Source organism: Molossus molossus, unplaced genomic scaffold (assembly GCF_014108415.1).
Source record: "Molossus molossus isolate mMolMol1 unplaced genomic scaffold, mMolMol1.p scaffold_m16_p_15, whole genome shotgun sequence".
Lineage (NCBI taxonomy): Eukaryota > Metazoa > Chordata > Mammalia > Chiroptera > Molossidae > Molossus > Molossus molossus.
The window spans coordinates 20,632,704-20,651,051 of record NW_023425350.1 but is presented as its reverse complement, the minus strand read 5'-3'; the positions used below and the strand labels follow the sequence as shown (position 1 = coordinate 20,651,051).

General features: G+C 36.1%; 1 protein-coding gene across 4 annotated transcripts in view; it reads right to left on the bottom strand.

The window, feature by feature from the left end:
* BIRC6 (baculoviral IAP repeat containing 6) overlaps positions 1-18,348 on the bottom strand; it is a 247,605-nt gene that overhangs the window by 146,643 nt on the left and 82,614 nt on the right. For 3 of the 4 annotated variants that reach the window (XM_036262756.1, XM_036262757.1, XM_036262758.1), the window contains exons 16-23: positions 17,897-18,075; positions 15,658-15,788; positions 14,744-14,905; positions 14,526-14,657; positions 13,747-13,844; positions 11,279-11,426; positions 10,334-10,467; positions 4,323-4,469 (exon numbers count right to left, since the gene is read on the bottom strand). In XM_036262756.1, coding sequence (XP_036118649.1) covers positions 4,323-4,469; positions 10,334-10,467; positions 11,279-11,426; positions 13,747-13,844; positions 14,526-14,657; positions 14,744-14,905; positions 15,658-15,788; positions 17,897-18,075 — 1,131 coding nt within the window. The remainder of the gene's footprint in view (positions 1-4,322; positions 4,470-10,333; positions 10,468-11,278; positions 11,427-13,746; positions 13,845-14,525; positions 14,658-14,743; positions 14,906-15,657; positions 15,789-17,896; positions 18,076-18,348) is intronic. The other variant, XM_036262759.1, reaches the window with a different exon arrangement.

Genomic DNA, 18,348 nt, shown 5'->3' with positions numbered 1-18,348 from the left:
TCTTTCTCCCTTCCTCTCTCTCTAAAAAATCAACAAAAACATATTTAAAAAAAAACAACAAAAAAAGGAATGATTTACTGACATGCCAAATGGATAAAACTTGAAAACATTACACTAAGTGAAAGAAGCCAGACAAAAAAGCCCCATATTATATGATTGCACATTTACATGTAATGTCCAGGGTAGACAAAATCCACAGACACAAAATAAATTGGTGATTACCAGGAAATCGGAGGAGAGGGGAATAGGGAGTAACTACTAATGGCTATACGGTTTCTTTTTGCAGTAATGGAAATGTTTTGGAATTCAGTGGTGATAACTACATACCATTGTGAAACTTTATATCAACACTTTAAATATATCAAAAGAGAAAGAAAAATAAAGTTGGTGCATTTAGACTATCAGTTTTTAAGACTTAATAGTAAGTTACAGTAATTAAGACAATGAGGTATTGGCATAGGCTAGACTAACTAACCAATGGAACAAAATAGATTCACACAGACATCAAATAGACACATTATTTTTAACAGAAGCAATACAGAAGTCAAGGGAAAACAAAGGTAACTTTTTTTCCATCAATAATTACATAGCAAAAGAAAGTACTAGTAAACTAAGATGAACTAGAAGATAATACCCACAGTATAAGGAGAGATTTAAAATTGAAAATTACACTAGTTACAGTGCTGAAGTGTAACATACATGAAACTGGACACAAAATGAGAGAAGCTAGAAAATAGGGCAGAAGAAATTTTGAACAGCTAATGGCTGAGATCTTTCTATAGCTGATGCAAGTAAGGAATCAAGTAATCCTATGAATCTCAAACAGGATAGAGAGACTGAATGAATATGAATGAATCTCAAACAGTTTGAATACTGACAGTAATCTTAAAAGAGAAAAAATAAGACAGACAGGTGATGTCTAACAAAAACAGTGTACGTTAAAAAAAAAAAGGAAAGATTACCTTTAAATCACTAGAAGAAAAAACAGCTAACTTAGAATTCCATAGCATGAAAATTGTACTTAAAGAATGAAAATGACACCTCTTAATGCACATAAACCAAATATAAAATGTTACTGCAATATTCAGATAAATTCAATAATGTATTGAAAATTACATGGTATCATAGAATTGATTATGCTATATGTATCATGATACATTATAGTTAACTTAGATGATTATGATAAAAACTGCATCAACTATTAAAGAAGATTCCCACATTGTTTAACGAATTTATATGTGTTATGTAGAGGTAAAGTGATATAATATCTAGAATTTGTTTTGAAGTACTTAAGCAAACAGAAAACAATAAAAGAAATGTGGAAAATATCGACAAATAATGGCTATGTAGTTTATTCATGTAATTATTCAAAAAGCATTTGAAACATTTCCAATAAACATTTCCAATAAAACTAAATTACTTCATCAGTAGACAAGTACAGCCCTGGCCAGTTTGGCTCAGCGGTTAGAGCGGCAGCCTGCGGTCTGGAGAGACCGGGGTTCGGTTCCCGCTAAGGGCACGTACTTCGGTTGCAGTTTGTCCCTGGCCCTGGTTGGTCGTGTGGGTGGCAGCCACTCGATGTGTCCCTTCACGTCGATGTTTCTCTCTCTCTCTCTCTCTCTCTCCCTTCCTCTCTCTCCCTCCCACTCTATCTGTACAAAAAATGGAAAAATATCCTCGGGTGAGTAGACAAGTACAAAAAAGAGATCTTACAGAGTAGTTTTCAGATATAAAATCATACCAGATAAAAGCTCAAAAGAAAGAAAAATGAGCCTGTCCAGTGTGGCTCAGTGGATTAAGCATCGTCCCACAGACTTAGAGGTCCCGATTTGATTCCTGGTCAGGGCACATGCCTGGGTTGTGGGCTTGATCCCCAGTAGGGGGCATTCAACAGGCAGCCAATAGATGTTTCTCTCTCTCACATCTGTTTATATCTCTCTCTCCCTTCCCCCACCCTCTAAAAAAAAATCAATAAAAACAAATGTTTTTAAAAAGAAAAATGAACATGGAATTATGAGATAAATCCAAATGAATATTGAATATAAAAAATATAATAATAATGTATGAAACTAAAATACCACCTAAAGTTACACAATGCCATATAAATAAGAAAGATGATAAATAATGTTCAAGATATTTGAACTGTATGGTAAAAACAGCAACAGGACTTCTAAATGTCAACAGTATGTCTATATTATAATCTCTGGGACAGCTGCTAAATATAGTAAGAAGTAAAAATATAGACCAATAAAAATGAAATCACCCAAAAAAAAGGAGAAAAAGATACATCTGGCAAGATATGAAATATACTAGAATACATAAAAAACTCAGATTTAAATGCAAATATATCGGTATTTACATTCAATGTAAATTAAACATTCCAATTCATAATGGATTTAAAAATACAACTATAGCCCTGGCCAGTTTGGCTCAGCAGTTAGAGTGTCAGCCCGTGGACCAGAGAGACCCGGGTTCGGTTCCCACTAAGGAAGGGCACATACTTCGGTTTCAATTTGTCCCCAGACCCAGTTGGGGTCATGTGGGTGACAACCAGTCAATGTGTCTCTCACACATCGATGTTTCTCTCTCTCTCTCATTCCCCTCCCTTCTTCCCTCACGCTCTATCTGTAGATAAATGCAAAAAAAAAAAATTCTTAGGTGAGGATTAAAAAAATTAAATGTTGCTTTCAAAATTAGGTCTAAAATATAAGGAGACAATGACAAATTGAAAGTAAAAAGAAGGAGAAATATATTCTATACAAAAGAAAGCAGATGCTAGGTATATAAATATCAAACAAAAATCTTTCAGAAAATACAGCAATATTAGAGAAAAAGAGATAATCCTTAATAATGGAAGATTTGCCCTGGCCAGTTTTGCTCAGTGGTTAGAGCGTCGGCCCCTGGACCAGAGAGTCCCGGGTTTGGGTTCCAATAAGGGCATGTACCTGGTTGCAGTTTGTCCCCCGCTCCAGTTGGGGTCGTGTGGGTGGCGGCCACTCAATGTGTCTCTCTCATGTCGGTGTTTCTCTCTCTCTCTTCCTCACTCTCTCCCTCCAGCTCTATCTGAAGATAAATGCAAAATGTCCTCAGGTGAGGATAAAAAATAATAATAATAATAAAAGATTCAATTCACAAGATAGAATCATTCTAAAACTAAATCAAAGCTCCAAAATGTATAAAATAAAAAGGGATAAAACTAAAATAGACAAATTTTAACACCAATTTTATTAGCTAAAAAACAAGTAGCTACAGTTATGGATACTCAATTAGCAAACTTGCCCAAATGTATATGCAGAATATACTTCACCAACAACAGTTAAGTAAACATTATTGTCAAGCATTCATGGAATATTTATAAAAGCTGACCCTCTATATAATTCCTAACATATTTTGCAAGATTGGTAATCGAAGTATTTCTTCTGACCTCACAGCAATTTAAATAGAAATCAATAACAAGATAACTAGAAGACCTTCAAATATTTGGAAATTAAGAAGTACATTTCTTTTTTTTTTTTAATCCTCAACGGAGGACATTTTTCCATTTTTTGTTCAGATAGAATGGGAGGGAGAGAGAGGAAGAGAGAGAGAAACATCCATATGAAAGGGACACATCAAGTAGCTGCCACTCAAATGACCTAACCAGGGCCAGGGACAAACTGCAACCGAGGTATATGCCCTTAGTGGGAACCAAACCCAGGTCTCTCTGTACCGCAGGCCAAAGTACATTTCTTTAACATGACTTACTAACGTTGAATATATGACAATCCTATGAAGCAACAAATCAACTTTTACATTCACATCCAAGAGAATACTGTATCCATTGGTACTAACAGTACCACAATTGAACAACCCAAATGTTAATCAACAGTATAGTGTACAAAGCAATAGTGGATAAATTTTATTTTACTCATACAACAGAATCTTAAACAGCAATGAAAAAGGACAACTATCTACATATATACAATAAAATGGGTGAATTTAACAATCATAACACTGAACAGAGACAGACCAAAACTATATAAACTCAATTTTATATTTTATAGACCCTACTCAACCAATTCTTAAGAATGCATAATTAAATTTTTAAAAGGAATGCATAATTAAGTGGTTATACAAAGAAACAAAAACTAAAAAAAATGATTACCTGAAAAGTTACAAGAGAGTGAAGGAGAAATAAATGGAAAGGGACATTAAATGCTGCAAATACTATTTCTTGACCTGGTGGTCACATATACTGTAACAGATATTTAAATACTTATATGTTATTTTACATTTATTATAGCATATAATATATAATGTATATAATAAAAGAAGGTATATACCAGTAAACGTACTTGCATCATCCCTTTCTATTCTGGTTCCATCACTAGTTGACACACAAGTAAAATGCAGGGGTTCAACTTCGAGAAGTCCAGTGAGAGATGTGAAACTACCCTCGGCAGCTGTGCAACTACTGACCTTTCCATTTCCTAATGCACGAAAGAGACAAGTTTTACAATATGTGAATTAATCTTTAAAAGGAAACAGTCATAGAAGAATTATAGTGCTGCTCCAATTTAAATGGGGAAGATATATAAACAAACACACAACCCTTACACGGTGCTTCAACAATGGACATAGCATTAAAAAAAATTCAAAAGCAAGAGATGCTGTCCTTGCTACAAAAGCAGAATTGCATAAAAGCAACTCAGTGCCCATTCACATTAACAATAAACAATAACAAGTGATTTAGATTTTAAGAGAGCAAAAAATAATAAACCAGCTACTTACAATAACTATTGCCCAATATGTTAAGTATGACTATAAAATGAGAATACAGTCTATAACATCAACTGTATAACTATGACACTAAATAAAAACTAAAGAAAAGTTCTAAAGTATAAACAAGATTTATCTGTACATTTTCTTTATATTTTGTACATACTGTCAATTTTTTAAAATGAGGCATACTACTTTATTACCATACAAATACTTAAAGTTATGCCCGGCTGGTGTGGCTCAGTGGCTGAATGTCAATCTATGCACCAAGAGGTCGCTGGTTCGATTCCCGGTCAGAGCACAAACCCAGATTGTGGGCCCAATCCCCCCACCCCCGGGGGGGGGGGGACCATGCAAGAGGCGGGCAATTGATGTTTCTCTCTCTCTCTCTCTCTTTTTTTTTTAATGCTCACCCGAGGACATTTTTCCATTTTTTGTACAGATAGAGTGGGAGGGAGAGAGAGGAAGAGAGAGAGAAACATCGATGTGAAAGGGACACATCGAGTGGCTGCCACCCGCACGACCAACCAGGGCCAGGGACAAACTGCAACCGAAGTACATGCCCTTAGCGGGAACCGAACCTGGGTCTCTCCGGACCGCAGGCTGATGCTCTAACCGCTGAGCCAAACCGGCCAGGGCTCTCTCTCTCTTTCCTTCTTCCTCTCCCTTCCTCTCTAAAATACAATTAAAAAACTTTTTTTTTTAAGTTAGCATAATATATTGTAGTAAAAACAAAAATCACATGGTCACAACTATGTGAACAAAAAAGCACAGTAATTGCCCAGGCCGGTTTAGCTCAGCAGTTGGAGCACTGGCCCGAGGACCAGAGAGTCCCGGGTTCAGTTCCCGCTAAGGGCATGTACCTCACTTGCAGTTTGTCGCCATCCCCGACTGGGGTGTGCTGGTGGCAGCCACTCGATGTGTCTCTCACATGGATGTTTCTCTCTCTCTCCCTCCTGCTCTACCTGAAGATAAATGCAAAAAAATGCCATCAGGTGAGGATAAAAAAATAAAATTAAAAAGCACAGCAATAAAACTATATCAAGAAGACAGGATGGAGAAACAAAAAAAGAATTAAGAGTGTATGTGCTATGGAGGGGGCAAAAGGGTTATTTTCAGTACTTTACAATTTTCTGAAGTTAGCACTACATTAAACAGAATTAACAGGTAAAGTAAAACAGAAATGCAAGATGGAAAGAATGAGGAGATATAAAAAACTGTTACCAAAAATTGGACTAAATTAAAAGCAAGACTAAACTCCCATAACCTTGTTTTTCAACCTCCCATTGGTGCCCAGCATAGTGTTAAAAATACATATTTACAGCCAAGCCAGTGTGGCTCAGCTGGTGGAGCTTCATCTCATTCACCAAGAGGTTGCTGGTTCGATTTCTGGTCAAGCACATGGCTGAGTTGCAGGTTCAATCCCCAGTAGGGGTATGTGGGAGGCAGCCGATCCATGTTTCTCTCTCTCCTTCTCCCTTCCTCTCTTTAAAAAAAAATCTGTAAAAAAGTATATATATATATATGTTGAGCACTTAATATGTGTAAAAGGACAGGCCCCAGTTCTCATGAAACACATTTTCTGTGTCAGAGGTTATTAGGCATTAAACAAGTAATTATACAATTGAACTTGTTTTAAAAAGTGCTATGTTTTACTTAAGGGAAGTTCAAAAGACTAATAAAGGGCAATCAGTCTAAGTCAAGGGGTAATAAAATATTTCCATGATGAGGTAACAAGATTCATGGAAAGAGTAAGAGATTTTTATGTATTTATTTCCTTGAGGCAAGGGAATCCAGGCAGAAGAAACAACATGAATGAAATCTCTCCACTAGGAAGGGACATGACACATTAGAGGAACAGAAAGAACAAATGTGGCTTTAAAGTAATTTAGAACTCTAAAGAGCTTTCTTTTATGTTGGTTGTATATATACTGATACTTATCAGCAGAAATTTTAAATATTAATTCAAGTGATAAACTCATTAGATATAAAAACAGCATACTTTGATGAAAAATAACTGTTTCTAAAACAAATAACTTAAGGGGAAGAGAGGCAATGTTTTACATCTTACAAATCTCTTTTAAAATCTGGCTTGCAGAAGGTAGCTAGATTTTTCTGCCTCCGGCATTCAATGTGTCACAATATGTTGTTTTTGTAGAAGTATATGAAGGAAATCCAACCCAACACAAATACGTAGTTGAAGAGGAAGAAAGATTTTTTTTTAATCTTTCTTTTTTTTTAAATGTTTTTATTGATTTCTCAGAGAAAGAAGAAAGGAGAGAGAGAAGAAACATTGACGTCAGAAGCATCAACATCAATGGACTGCCTACTGCACACTCTCGACTGGGGATCAAGCTCACAACCTAGGCATATGCCCTGACCAGCATGGGTGCATAGGTCGAAGATGAACCACTGAGCCACACCAGCCAGGCAAAGAAAGATACTAATAGCCTTACATATCGGAAAACTTGACCAGTGGCAGTTTCCTTATAGAGTGCTTGCCAAAGTTATACTGATACCTGATCAGTGCCCTTCTCAAACTCTATTGCATTATGATTAATTGGCCTACATTGTACTTTTACAGGATATTTTACCCATTTATTTAGAACATACTGGTTCACCACTATATACAGATTTTCCAAGTGTTAACACAATTCATTATATAATATCAGAAAATGACACTAATATCATCATAACCCATCAGGAAAAAAAAGCTTCATGTATTGGGAAGCTGTGAAGTTAACTGTGAAGGATACATATTTGTAGAAAATTCTAATTTTTGCTTAAAAGCTCTACTTTTAACAATGGCAACAAATACGATCAATTGGATGGATACTGATAGACTTTTTCTATAAATCTGTGGAAAAATACCTTCAAATAACCAAGTCTGAATAAATTTACTTTTGCAAATTAAAATGGGGCTTCATGAAATAAACAGTTCCTCTTGTACGTCAATTGCACAGAGTGTTTCTTTGAAACAGCCATGGTTCTTCAGTATGCAGCAGAAGTGTTTCATGAATACTTCCTATCTCAGCACAGGACATTTAAAAGATTGAGTACTTATGGGTTCAAAATTTAATAAAACTAGCAATTTTTATTACTTCATCAAGGACATTTTTACGTGAAAGTGAAAATGGCATATTTTTTATTGCAAGTGCCTAGTGAAGAACACCATGCTTTTGCACAAATGGTACAAATGTCAGTGAGTGAAAAAAACAGTATCATCCTATCATGAAAACAGTTGACCCATGGACTGCATGAAGCAATACCATTATCCTATCATGAAAACAATTGACCCCTGGACTCCATGAAAGGATCTCAGGAACCTGGAGGGTGTTAATGAATCAGTGGTAAAGGTAAAGGAGACAGATCACACAAGACATTACATACTATATTATAGACTTTGGACTACAGAGTAATGGGAAGACATGAAAAGTATTTTAAGGAAATAGGTAAAGGGATCAGGTATGCAATCAAAAATGATCATACTTATTGCAATATGGAGAATGTGCTGGAGTGAGGCAAGAACAGATGCAGAAAGACCAATTAGAAACTATTACTGTAGTCCAGGTTCAAGATAACTATTGTGGCTTGATCTATCATCACATGATCATGGAAGGTAAAAGAGTAGGCAGATGTGAATTATACACTGGTGGATAGCCTTAATGTGAAGGATGAGAAAGACAGAGATATAAAGGATGATATTCACATTTGTTTTGTGCCACAGACACCATTAGGTGAGAAAAGAAACAATGCAGAAGGACTATGGTGAGGAATAAAATGATGTAAACACTCATATGGAGACATATTATGATTTCTAAGTCCCTTCTCCTGGGTCTTCTATACTGAGTGTGGCTATTCTTGCATATTCAACTCCCTGGCTTGGCCTGAACTTTATAGTCTTCTCCTTACACTCTCTCCATAATGGATCTCTCATTCTATATTTCCTAAGGTGTATAGATGGCATCTATATATCTAGTTCTAACTTCACCTCTGAGTTCCACTCATAAATTAATTAGTTATTTGGAAAGAGACAGATTGGCATGAGGTAGTCAGAGCCTATATCATCAAAAAGAAGTATATATGCAAGACAACATAAGTCTTTAAAAAGCAAGTAACAGCCTGGCTGGTGACGTGGATTGAATGTTGTACCATGGACCGGACAGTTAAATTCCCAGTCAGAGCACATGCCTGGGTTGTGGGCTCGATCCCCAGTAGGGAATCTTTCTCTCTCATATCAATATTTTTTTCTCTCCCTTCCTCTCTTTCTAAAAAAAATCACTTAAGCCCTGGCCAGTATGGCTCAGCGGTTAGAGCATCAGCCTGCGGTCCGGAGAGACCCGGGGTTCGGTTCCCGCTAAGGGCACGTACTTCGGTTGCAGTTTGTCCCGGGCCCTGGTTGGTCGTGTGGGTGGCAGCCACTCGATGTGTCCCTTCACGTCGATGTTTCTCTCTCTCTCCCTCTCCCTTCCTCTCTCTCCCCCTCTCCCTTCCTCTCTCTCCCTCCCACTCTATCTGTACAAAAAATGGAAAAATATCCTCGGGTGAGGATAAAAAAAAAAAATCACTTAAAACTATTTTTTGCCCTGGCTGGTACGGCTTAGCAGTAAGAACGCCGCCTGTGCACCAGAGAGTCCTGGGTTTCCCGTTGGGATTGGGCAGATGGCAACCAATCGATGATGTGTCTCTCCCACATCGATGTTTTCTCTCTCTCTCTCTTCCTCCCTCTCTCCCTCCAGCTCTATCTGAAGATTAATGTAAAAATATCCTCAGGTAAAGATAAAAAAATAACTAAAAAAAAAGCAAGTAAATCTCTTCCTTCCCCTCTCCCTCCCGTTCTATCTGAAGATAAATGCAAAAATGTCCTTGGGTGAGGATAAAAACAAACAAACAAAAAGAGCAAGTAAAGACCAATAAGCATAATGTGATCACTTTCATTAAAAATGTTCAGAAACATGTATAGTAAAGAAACCTAAACAGATAACATTCTGTTAATGATGGTCACCTAAAAGGGAGGACAGATTAGAGTTGAGAAATTTTACACTTGATTTATATTACTATATTTGATTTTTCTCTTTACTTTTTTCATAATTCATGTGAAAATAAACAAAAATGAGACTAATTCCCAAAATTTACTTATTTTAAAGTGCTAATTATCTTAATATGCTTACAAATTTTTCTTTCTGCATCTTTACTTATTACAATAGGAATATATTAATTTTATTTTTTTAAATATAAAATATGTTCTTTGATTTTATAGACAGCAAAAGCACACCAAATAAAGTGAAAAGACTACAACAAATAATAAAATTTTAAATAGTCTCTTATGAGTACTTAAGTCATAGTAACAAGCAATGAAACACAAAAAACAAATTCAAAACTCTTTAAAAAAATAGCCTTAATATTGGTGTGGGGGATTAAGAAATAAAGGCAAATAGTTCAATGATTCACACATGTTAAGTTCTAAATTTTCGTTTTTAAAGATGAAATGTAGTAACTATATTCTATGAAGTCAATGGTAGCTTAAATCCAAGATATAAAATTCAGAAATTCCTTTAATAAAATAAGTTACTACCTGAAAGGACATCCGACAAATCAATTTCATCTGATTGAACACCAATGCTGCTGTTGTATACATTTTTACAAGAAGAGCCACTCATCTCTAAATCAAAGAGGACTGGATCAAATGGTGAGCTATATAATCCATATCTGAAAAATAAAATAATGTCCTAACAATTTTCCTGTCAGCCATCTAATTAACAAATTATCTATTTACTTAGTTTTAAAAGAGTTTGACACAGGGCAGAAAGAGATGCTAACCAGATTTAACCCATCAAATTCAGTGAATCTCAACTGTGTTCCCTATAAACCTACACTCCAAAAGGTCCAAAAAAACTCAACAAATGTAATTCCAATGAGCTGGTAGCTAATGAACCCAGACTGAATCTTCGCCTGCAGACTGAAGCATGGAAGAGATATGAGGCAGTGCTCCCTCTCACCTCAACCACTATATTACTCAGCACAAAGTACAAATGATCTGAATAAAATTTCATCAAAATCAAGATTTCCAATTTAAAAACACTACAAAACCATTGTGTAACTCTATTTCTTGTTTCATTATGTTTAAGTTTTAGATAATCAACCAGAAAATAATGAATACTAGTTAAGGGTTATAAGTAACTTACATAATTCCACCTACAAAGTTTTAAAAATAGAGAAACAAATTACCTTAAATCCTTCTTCCATTAGCAAGAAATAGAACTTTTAAGTATTTTAATATGATTAGCCTTGTGAATAACAATCTTCAGGACTTCCAAAAGTATTAAAAAAAAATAATTTTAAGGGGGAAAAAAAAAAAACAGGAAAAGAAAACCTTAGGCTACTATCATTTGGGGAAAGGTTAGGTATAAATTAAAGTTTGTAAAGAAAAGTTTTTAAGCAAATATATATAACAGTACTGTGCAAAGATGGTATCATGTCCAGAAAGGCCCATTATTAGTCATTACATATATTAAAATACCTTGTCTGAAGTAAAGCCTCCAATGGCGTTAACCTGTCTTGTAGCTGTCTGGACACAGCAGTAAGCAAGGATGCACAAGCTGTACTACACCCAGCCAAATCTTCATCTTTAACATAATTCAGTAAGACAAAATACCAATAGACAGAACCTGAAAACAACAAGAAAACTCAATGTTTCTTTTCCTCATTTTTCTCTAACAAAGACGTCAGATTACATATTTATCAGCATGTCCCCTTTTTCTAGAAAGACTGTCTTACAAACTGTACTTTACAAAGAAGGACCGACTCCTTTGGATGACTTTAAGAGGACAATGACAAAGAATTTCAAACACATTTTTTGAGAAGTATATCAGGCTAACTAATCATTTAGATTTTCACTAACATGAAATGACTCTGAGGGACATTTCAGAATAGTTGGAGAATTATGAAAATGTCATGGCCTTCAAGCCATCCATCCTGAAATAGTGTTTCTCTGTACTAAAATTTTCTTTCTTTTTTAAAAAAAAATATTTTGTTTTCAAATATATGTTTTTATTGTTGACAGTATTACAGATGTCCCCCATTTTCTCCCTCTTTTACCCACCTCTGCCCAGTCTGTTCTGAATATGCCTCAGAACAGGCTTCTGGACTTATTTTGTCAGTCAATTCATTTTGTTCATTAGATTCCACAAATAAGAGAAATCATGTGACATTTGTCATTCTCTGATTGGCTTATTTCATTTAGCATAATAATCTCCAGATTCCTCCATGTCATCTCAAAAGGAAAGAGATCTTTCTTTCTTATAGCTGCATAGTACTTCACTGTGTAAATATACCACAGCTTTTTTATCCATTCTTCTACAGATGGGCACCTGGACTATTTCCAAACTGCAGCTATTATAAATAACACTGCCATAAACATTTTCAAAAACAATGGATGGCATCACTGAGCTACAAAAAATACATCTTAGCAAGTGAATGGAGTAGTTATTATATACTGCCAGCCAGTAAAATGCAGAACACCATGGCTTAAAAGATGATCATAGTGAAGCATTTTAAGCCTTTTAAAAAATTTGAGATATCTAAGCACAGGCCAAAATGTAAGCATCCTACCTCTAAGACTACTGTCAACAAACTATTTTAAACACAGAAGACTATTAAAGTGATCAACAAAGTCCAAAACATCCTACTTTATATAACACATAAGAGTTTTATTCACTATATGTTCAGATAAATATAAACAGAATCTTCATCTAAATTGAGATATTGATAAAATACACATTTACCAAATAACTTTGAGAAAGCTTTTTTCTGGTATACCACAAAGATCAAATCCTTTTGAAAAATATTTATCTCATTGAGATAATATGTTGAATAGGTTGGTCATTTATAAAAGAAAAGATAACCCTGGCCGGTTTGGCTCAGCAGTTGGAGCTTCGGCCTGGGATTGAAGGGTCACGGGTTCAATTCAGGTCGAGGGCATGTACCTGGGTTGCAGGTTCAATCCCTGGCCCCAGTCAAGGCTGTGCAGGAGGCAACCAATCTATGTGTCTCTTTCGCATCAATGTTTCCCCCCTCTCTCTCCCTCCCTCCCTCCTTTCCACGCTCTCTAAAGGCAATGGAAAAATGTCTTTGGGTAAGGAGTAACCAAAAAAAAGATAATGATAAATGTCTACAAAAAGACAGCATTAGTTTGAAAAGGGTAAATAAGTACCCCTTCACAGCAACAACATAACACAGCAAAAGACATGAAAAAAGGTTGTTGTAATCTTCATTACCTATGTATATGCTACTTAGGGATTGTTTTCTCACTTCCTACTTGATAATTACATTCATTCACTCCTTTTTTAAATTTTTTTTTCCCTTTATTTAGTTTAGAGAGAGAGGAAGGAAGAGGGAGAGAGAGTCAGAAACATCAATGAGAGAGAACATCGGTTGGCTGCCTTCTGCATGCCCCAGACTGGGGATTGGGCCCACAACCTGGGCATGTGTCCTGACTAGGAATCAAACCAGTGACCTCTTGGTGCCTGGGTCGATGCTCAACCACTGAGCCACACTGGCCAGACTAATTACATTCATCCTTGAATGACATTTCCACATTCTTCAGGTGCTGGCTCCTTTTAGAGAATTCCAGCTGACTAAAGCCCCTACCAATCACACACATCTCTGATTATTACTGGCATCTTAGTTTGTGATATCTGATCTATAGTCAGTAAACAACCAAACAACTCAATGATTTCAGTGAAATATAGAAAATGTATAAATTAAGGTGACTTGATATTTATCTTTATCTCTCCCACTTTTTCCTGGCAATACTATTGAACAGAAAGTATCTGCCCACCCAATCAGAACACAACAACCACTTAAAAAAGATAAGCTACAGAAAAAGGGGGGAAAAACAGAGAAAAAAATGTTACTAAATAACCCTAAGTACATTGTGAAATATTTTCTATAACTACAGTTACTAGTGATTAAACTAATTTCACATACCACCAGTTGCAGCTGCAGGTAAAAATGACATATTATCCAGTAAAGCCTTCAACAGAACAGATCCAAATCCTGGTTGACATGGGTCACACTTGCCATTACTGAAAAAATTTTTAAAGAAAAAATTTAAATACATTGACACTCAAGGTCCAAATTCATCTGAAACACAGTAGTTCATTTAAAAATCTTCAAAATGTACTCATACTGATCACAAGAAAAATCTGCCTTAAAGCCCTATAGACATGCAAAATGTTAATAGGGACTAATTATACTAAGTGTCTTTGTAACTGTTTTCTTATGCATTAAACCATTCTCTTTACCAAAATGGGCTGAAAAGCAAGTACAGTCAATATTTACTGTTCGTATATAAACACTTCCTAGATAGTTTGAGTCTCAGGATCTAGAGAAAACGATCTGACAAATATAAAAGATAAGCATGGTAAGACTGTCATGTAACAGGAAACAAGGCCTCAGGTGAAGGATCCAAAGACAACCAGGGAGAATAGGAGTGAAGGTGGGGGAAAAGTTCCCCTTACCAAATTCCCCAAACTGCTACTAATAGGCAAAGAAGCCTATCTATTAATAGATGTATTTAACATGACATTTCCCCCTAAAAGTCCTAAATATTTTCTTAGAATTTCAATAACACTCATCAACTTTTGCAAATGCTCTTAAGTTATACATACATTCAACAAGAGCCATATTACATTAACTACAAGGTATCACCTGCCAAACTGTAGACACACCTACAAAGTATACTTTCAAATTAAAAAAACACCAACCTAATGCACAAGGCTAGAAATCTGGCACACTTATGGGCTATGCTTCGTCCTGCCTCAAAGAAGCAAACACGTACGATATCTGACAGACATTTTCGGGTCTTTAAAAGCAGGCTCTCATTTCCTTCCTTTGAGCTGCAAAACAATAGTAAACATTTGAACTTCCAATCATAACATCCAAAGGGTAATCATCAGTGGTAAGTAAAATCTTAATCATTAACCTTCCAGGTCCATTTGAATGTACTCCTGCTAACCAACAAAGAGTATCCAACACGAGGCTCTGGGCATGTTCTGTAATTTGGCCATCATCTGCTTTTCTACAAAGGGTGTGAAGAAGCTTCTCATGAAATTCTGAAAACTGTAACATGGCACAGCGTTGCACTCTACAAAAAAGAAAATATAAATACATTAACAACCACAATGAAACAGACTAAAGCTATCACAACCTGGTTGGTCATATGTTTCATTTTAAATCATGAATATTATATTTTTGCAAAAATCCTTTTGAAAATTAAATAATACAATAAAATGTCAGTCTCTGAACGTAATGTTATAGTATTAAAAGATTTAAAATAGCCCTGACTGGTGTGGCTCAGTTGGTTGGGCATAGTCCCACACACCAAAAGGTTGCTGGTTTCGCTTGGGGTTGAGGGCTCAATCCTTGGTAGGGGGCATGCAGGAGGCAGCCAATCGATGTTTCGCTCTTACATCAATGTTTCTCTCTTTCTCTCCCTCTAAAAATCAATTTAAAAATCTTAAAAAAAATAAAAAGATTTAAAGTAGTATGTAATACTTGGTTTGAAGACAGCTTTAAAAGAAATGAAGTTTATAACAATGTATTATATTCTAACAAAGAGTGAGTAAAAATTCAAATTACAATATTTGTTTCTTTCCTCATGCTAAAAATATTATATTCTTGGTATATACCAAGCAGTATATGGACACTAGGGTTAAACCAGTAAAGTAGAAAGATAATTCATACTCTGATATTACAAGTTCTTAATAAGAGAAAGAAAAATTTTTAAAGAAAATTTCAAGTTAGATTTAAAAATATTGTGTTAGTATGTTTTTGCAATTCTTCCTTTGTATGTACTTTTATTACTATAAGAATAATAAGAAAAGGCAATGAGGTTACCTTTCCTTAGAAACTGAAGTTTTCTTAAATCTTCGAATTGTGACTGAGACCTCTTGAAGTAAGTCACAACCCCGGAGGTTTTCAGATTTACGGGTGCCACTGTTTTCATTCTTAACATTAGATGATTTTTCCTAAATATACAAAAATAAATAACTGAATGAACAAATGATACTAAAAAGTCTTTACTATTCAAGTTTCCAAATAGAGGACAACTAAATTATGGCTATCAAGACATAAATCTCAAATTAAAATGATAGCTTTTACCTTATATTCAATAAATGATTGAATAATTCCCCCAGAATTATAATAAAAGAAAAAAGGACAGTTATTAAAGTTCATAACCCAATGATTAAAGATTACAAACCCAACATCCTGAATCCAAGTCCCAGCTACAGCACTCAGAAGCTATATGATATGCCAGCTCCCCCAATCTATAGGGTTTACTCACTTTCCAAAAACCTTTTTGTTTTTAATCCTCACCCAAGGATAAGTTTCTTTTTTTTTTTTTGAATCCTCACCTGAGGACATTCTCCCATTTTTTGCTCAGATAGAGTGGGAGGGAGAGAGAGGAAGAGGAAGAGGAAGAGAGGAAGAGGAAGAGAGGAAGAGAGGGAGAGGGAGAGGGAGAGGGAGAGGGAGAGGGAGAGGGAGAGGGAGAGGGAGGGGGAGAGGGAGAGGGAGAGGGAGAGGGAGAGGGAGAGGGAGAGGGAGAGGGAGAGGGAGAGGGAGAAACATCGACGTGAAAGGGACACATCGAGTGGTTGCCACCCGCATGACCCAACCAGGGCCGGGGAAAAACTGCACCCAAGGTATGTGCCTTTAGCGGGAACTGAATCCGGGCCTCTCTGGACTGCAGGCTGATGCTCCAACCGCTGAACCAAATCAGCCAGGGCCCAAGGATATGTTTCTTTTAATTCATTTTAGAGAGAGAGGAACAGGGAGAAAGAGGGAGAAACATCGATGTCAGAGAGAAACATCAACCGGATGCCTCCTACAGGTGCCCCTACTGAGGATGGAACCTGTAACCTACGTATGGGCCTTGACTGGGAATTGAATCCCCGCAACCATTAGTGCCCGGGAAGATGCTCCAACCAACTGAGCCACCTGTCCAGGACAGTTCACTCACTGACAGTTCACTCACTCTCAATATGAAAAATGGAGATAATAGTAGTACCTGCTCTGCCTGTGTCAGTTATTTTGAGGATTAAATCAAATAAAGTATTCAGAAGTCCTTGAAAAACTGGAAGACCTATATAAATATGATTTGTGTTACTGATATTGCTAATGTTGCTTAAGAATTATGATGATTGTCTGGCCAGTGTGGCTCAGCGGTTGAGCATCGACCCATGCACCAAGAGGTCACTGGTTTGATTCCCAGGTTGTGGGCCTGATTCCCAGTGTGAGGGGCATGCAGGAGGTGACCAACCGATGTTCTCACTCATCGATGTTTCTATCTCTCTCTCCCTTTCCCTTTCTCTCTCTATAAAATCAATAAAGAAAAAAAAATTATGATGATAGAGAAACAAAAATCTCTAGACCTCAGGAAAATCCAAGATCATACAATTATGAATAAACTGCATGGTACACAGCTAGGTGCAGAAAATCAACCACGAAAATTATAATTTGTCTCTAAAATCACTTCCCAACTTTTCTTCCTGCATACTCCCAAATGTTTACCAAAAGAGAAAAAAAAAAGGTAGTCAGCTATTAGTAAGGGGCACAGAATCAAAATCTCATGCCTAACGAAATAATTATTATGACCTAAAATAATTTTAAAGGGAAGTACCGGCTAACAAGTACTCCCTACTGAAGATACCTTGTAATAGTTATGTAGTTTGCTTAGGAAACTTAATTCAAAATATTTTTTCTTTTTTTAAAAATTTTTTTCTTCTTTATTGATTTTAGAGAGAGGAAGGGAGAGGGAGAAATAGAAACATTGATTGGCCACCTCCAGCATGCCCCTCACTGGGGATTTGGCCCACAACCTGGGCATGTGCCCTGACTGGGACTCAAACCGGCGACCTCTTGGTACATGGGTCGACGCTCAACCACTAAGCCACACTAGCCGGGCCAAAATATTTTCTTTTTAATATTTTTTAAGTCATCATAAAAAAACTATATACACAAACCAATTGTCTACTGAAAAAACCAAGGTCATACTGACTCCAATAGAGTATCAAATCTGATATACAATATTTAAAACAGAATTGTTATAGTTCAAAATATCACCGTTTCATACCTTGCCTGCTGCGACTTTTGCCAAGAGTGAAGCAAGTGAATAACCCTTATTACTCTGATGCTTTAGGGATGGAAGTCTTACTACAGGGCGCATACCACCATTACAGATCTCTTCTGTTCCTCTTTCATTCACTGCCTTGACATGGATTAAAAATGAACGATATTTTCCTCCTGCCATACCTAGAGAAGCAGCATAGATTGGGACTAATAACTGAATCACTAAAACAGCAAATTATTTTTCATTGTTACAGAGCAAGTTAAAATATTAATTCAAATAAAAACACTGTTCAGAATGTTTTAAAATTATACTATTTGAGTATAATATAGTTAAATACCTACATATGTTGGTAGCAAAAGAACAAAAAGCATAGGAGTTACATAAATAGCATAGGACAGAAATGTCTGACTAATTGTTATAAACATTTGGCAAATTTTCCCCAACAAAGTTATTGA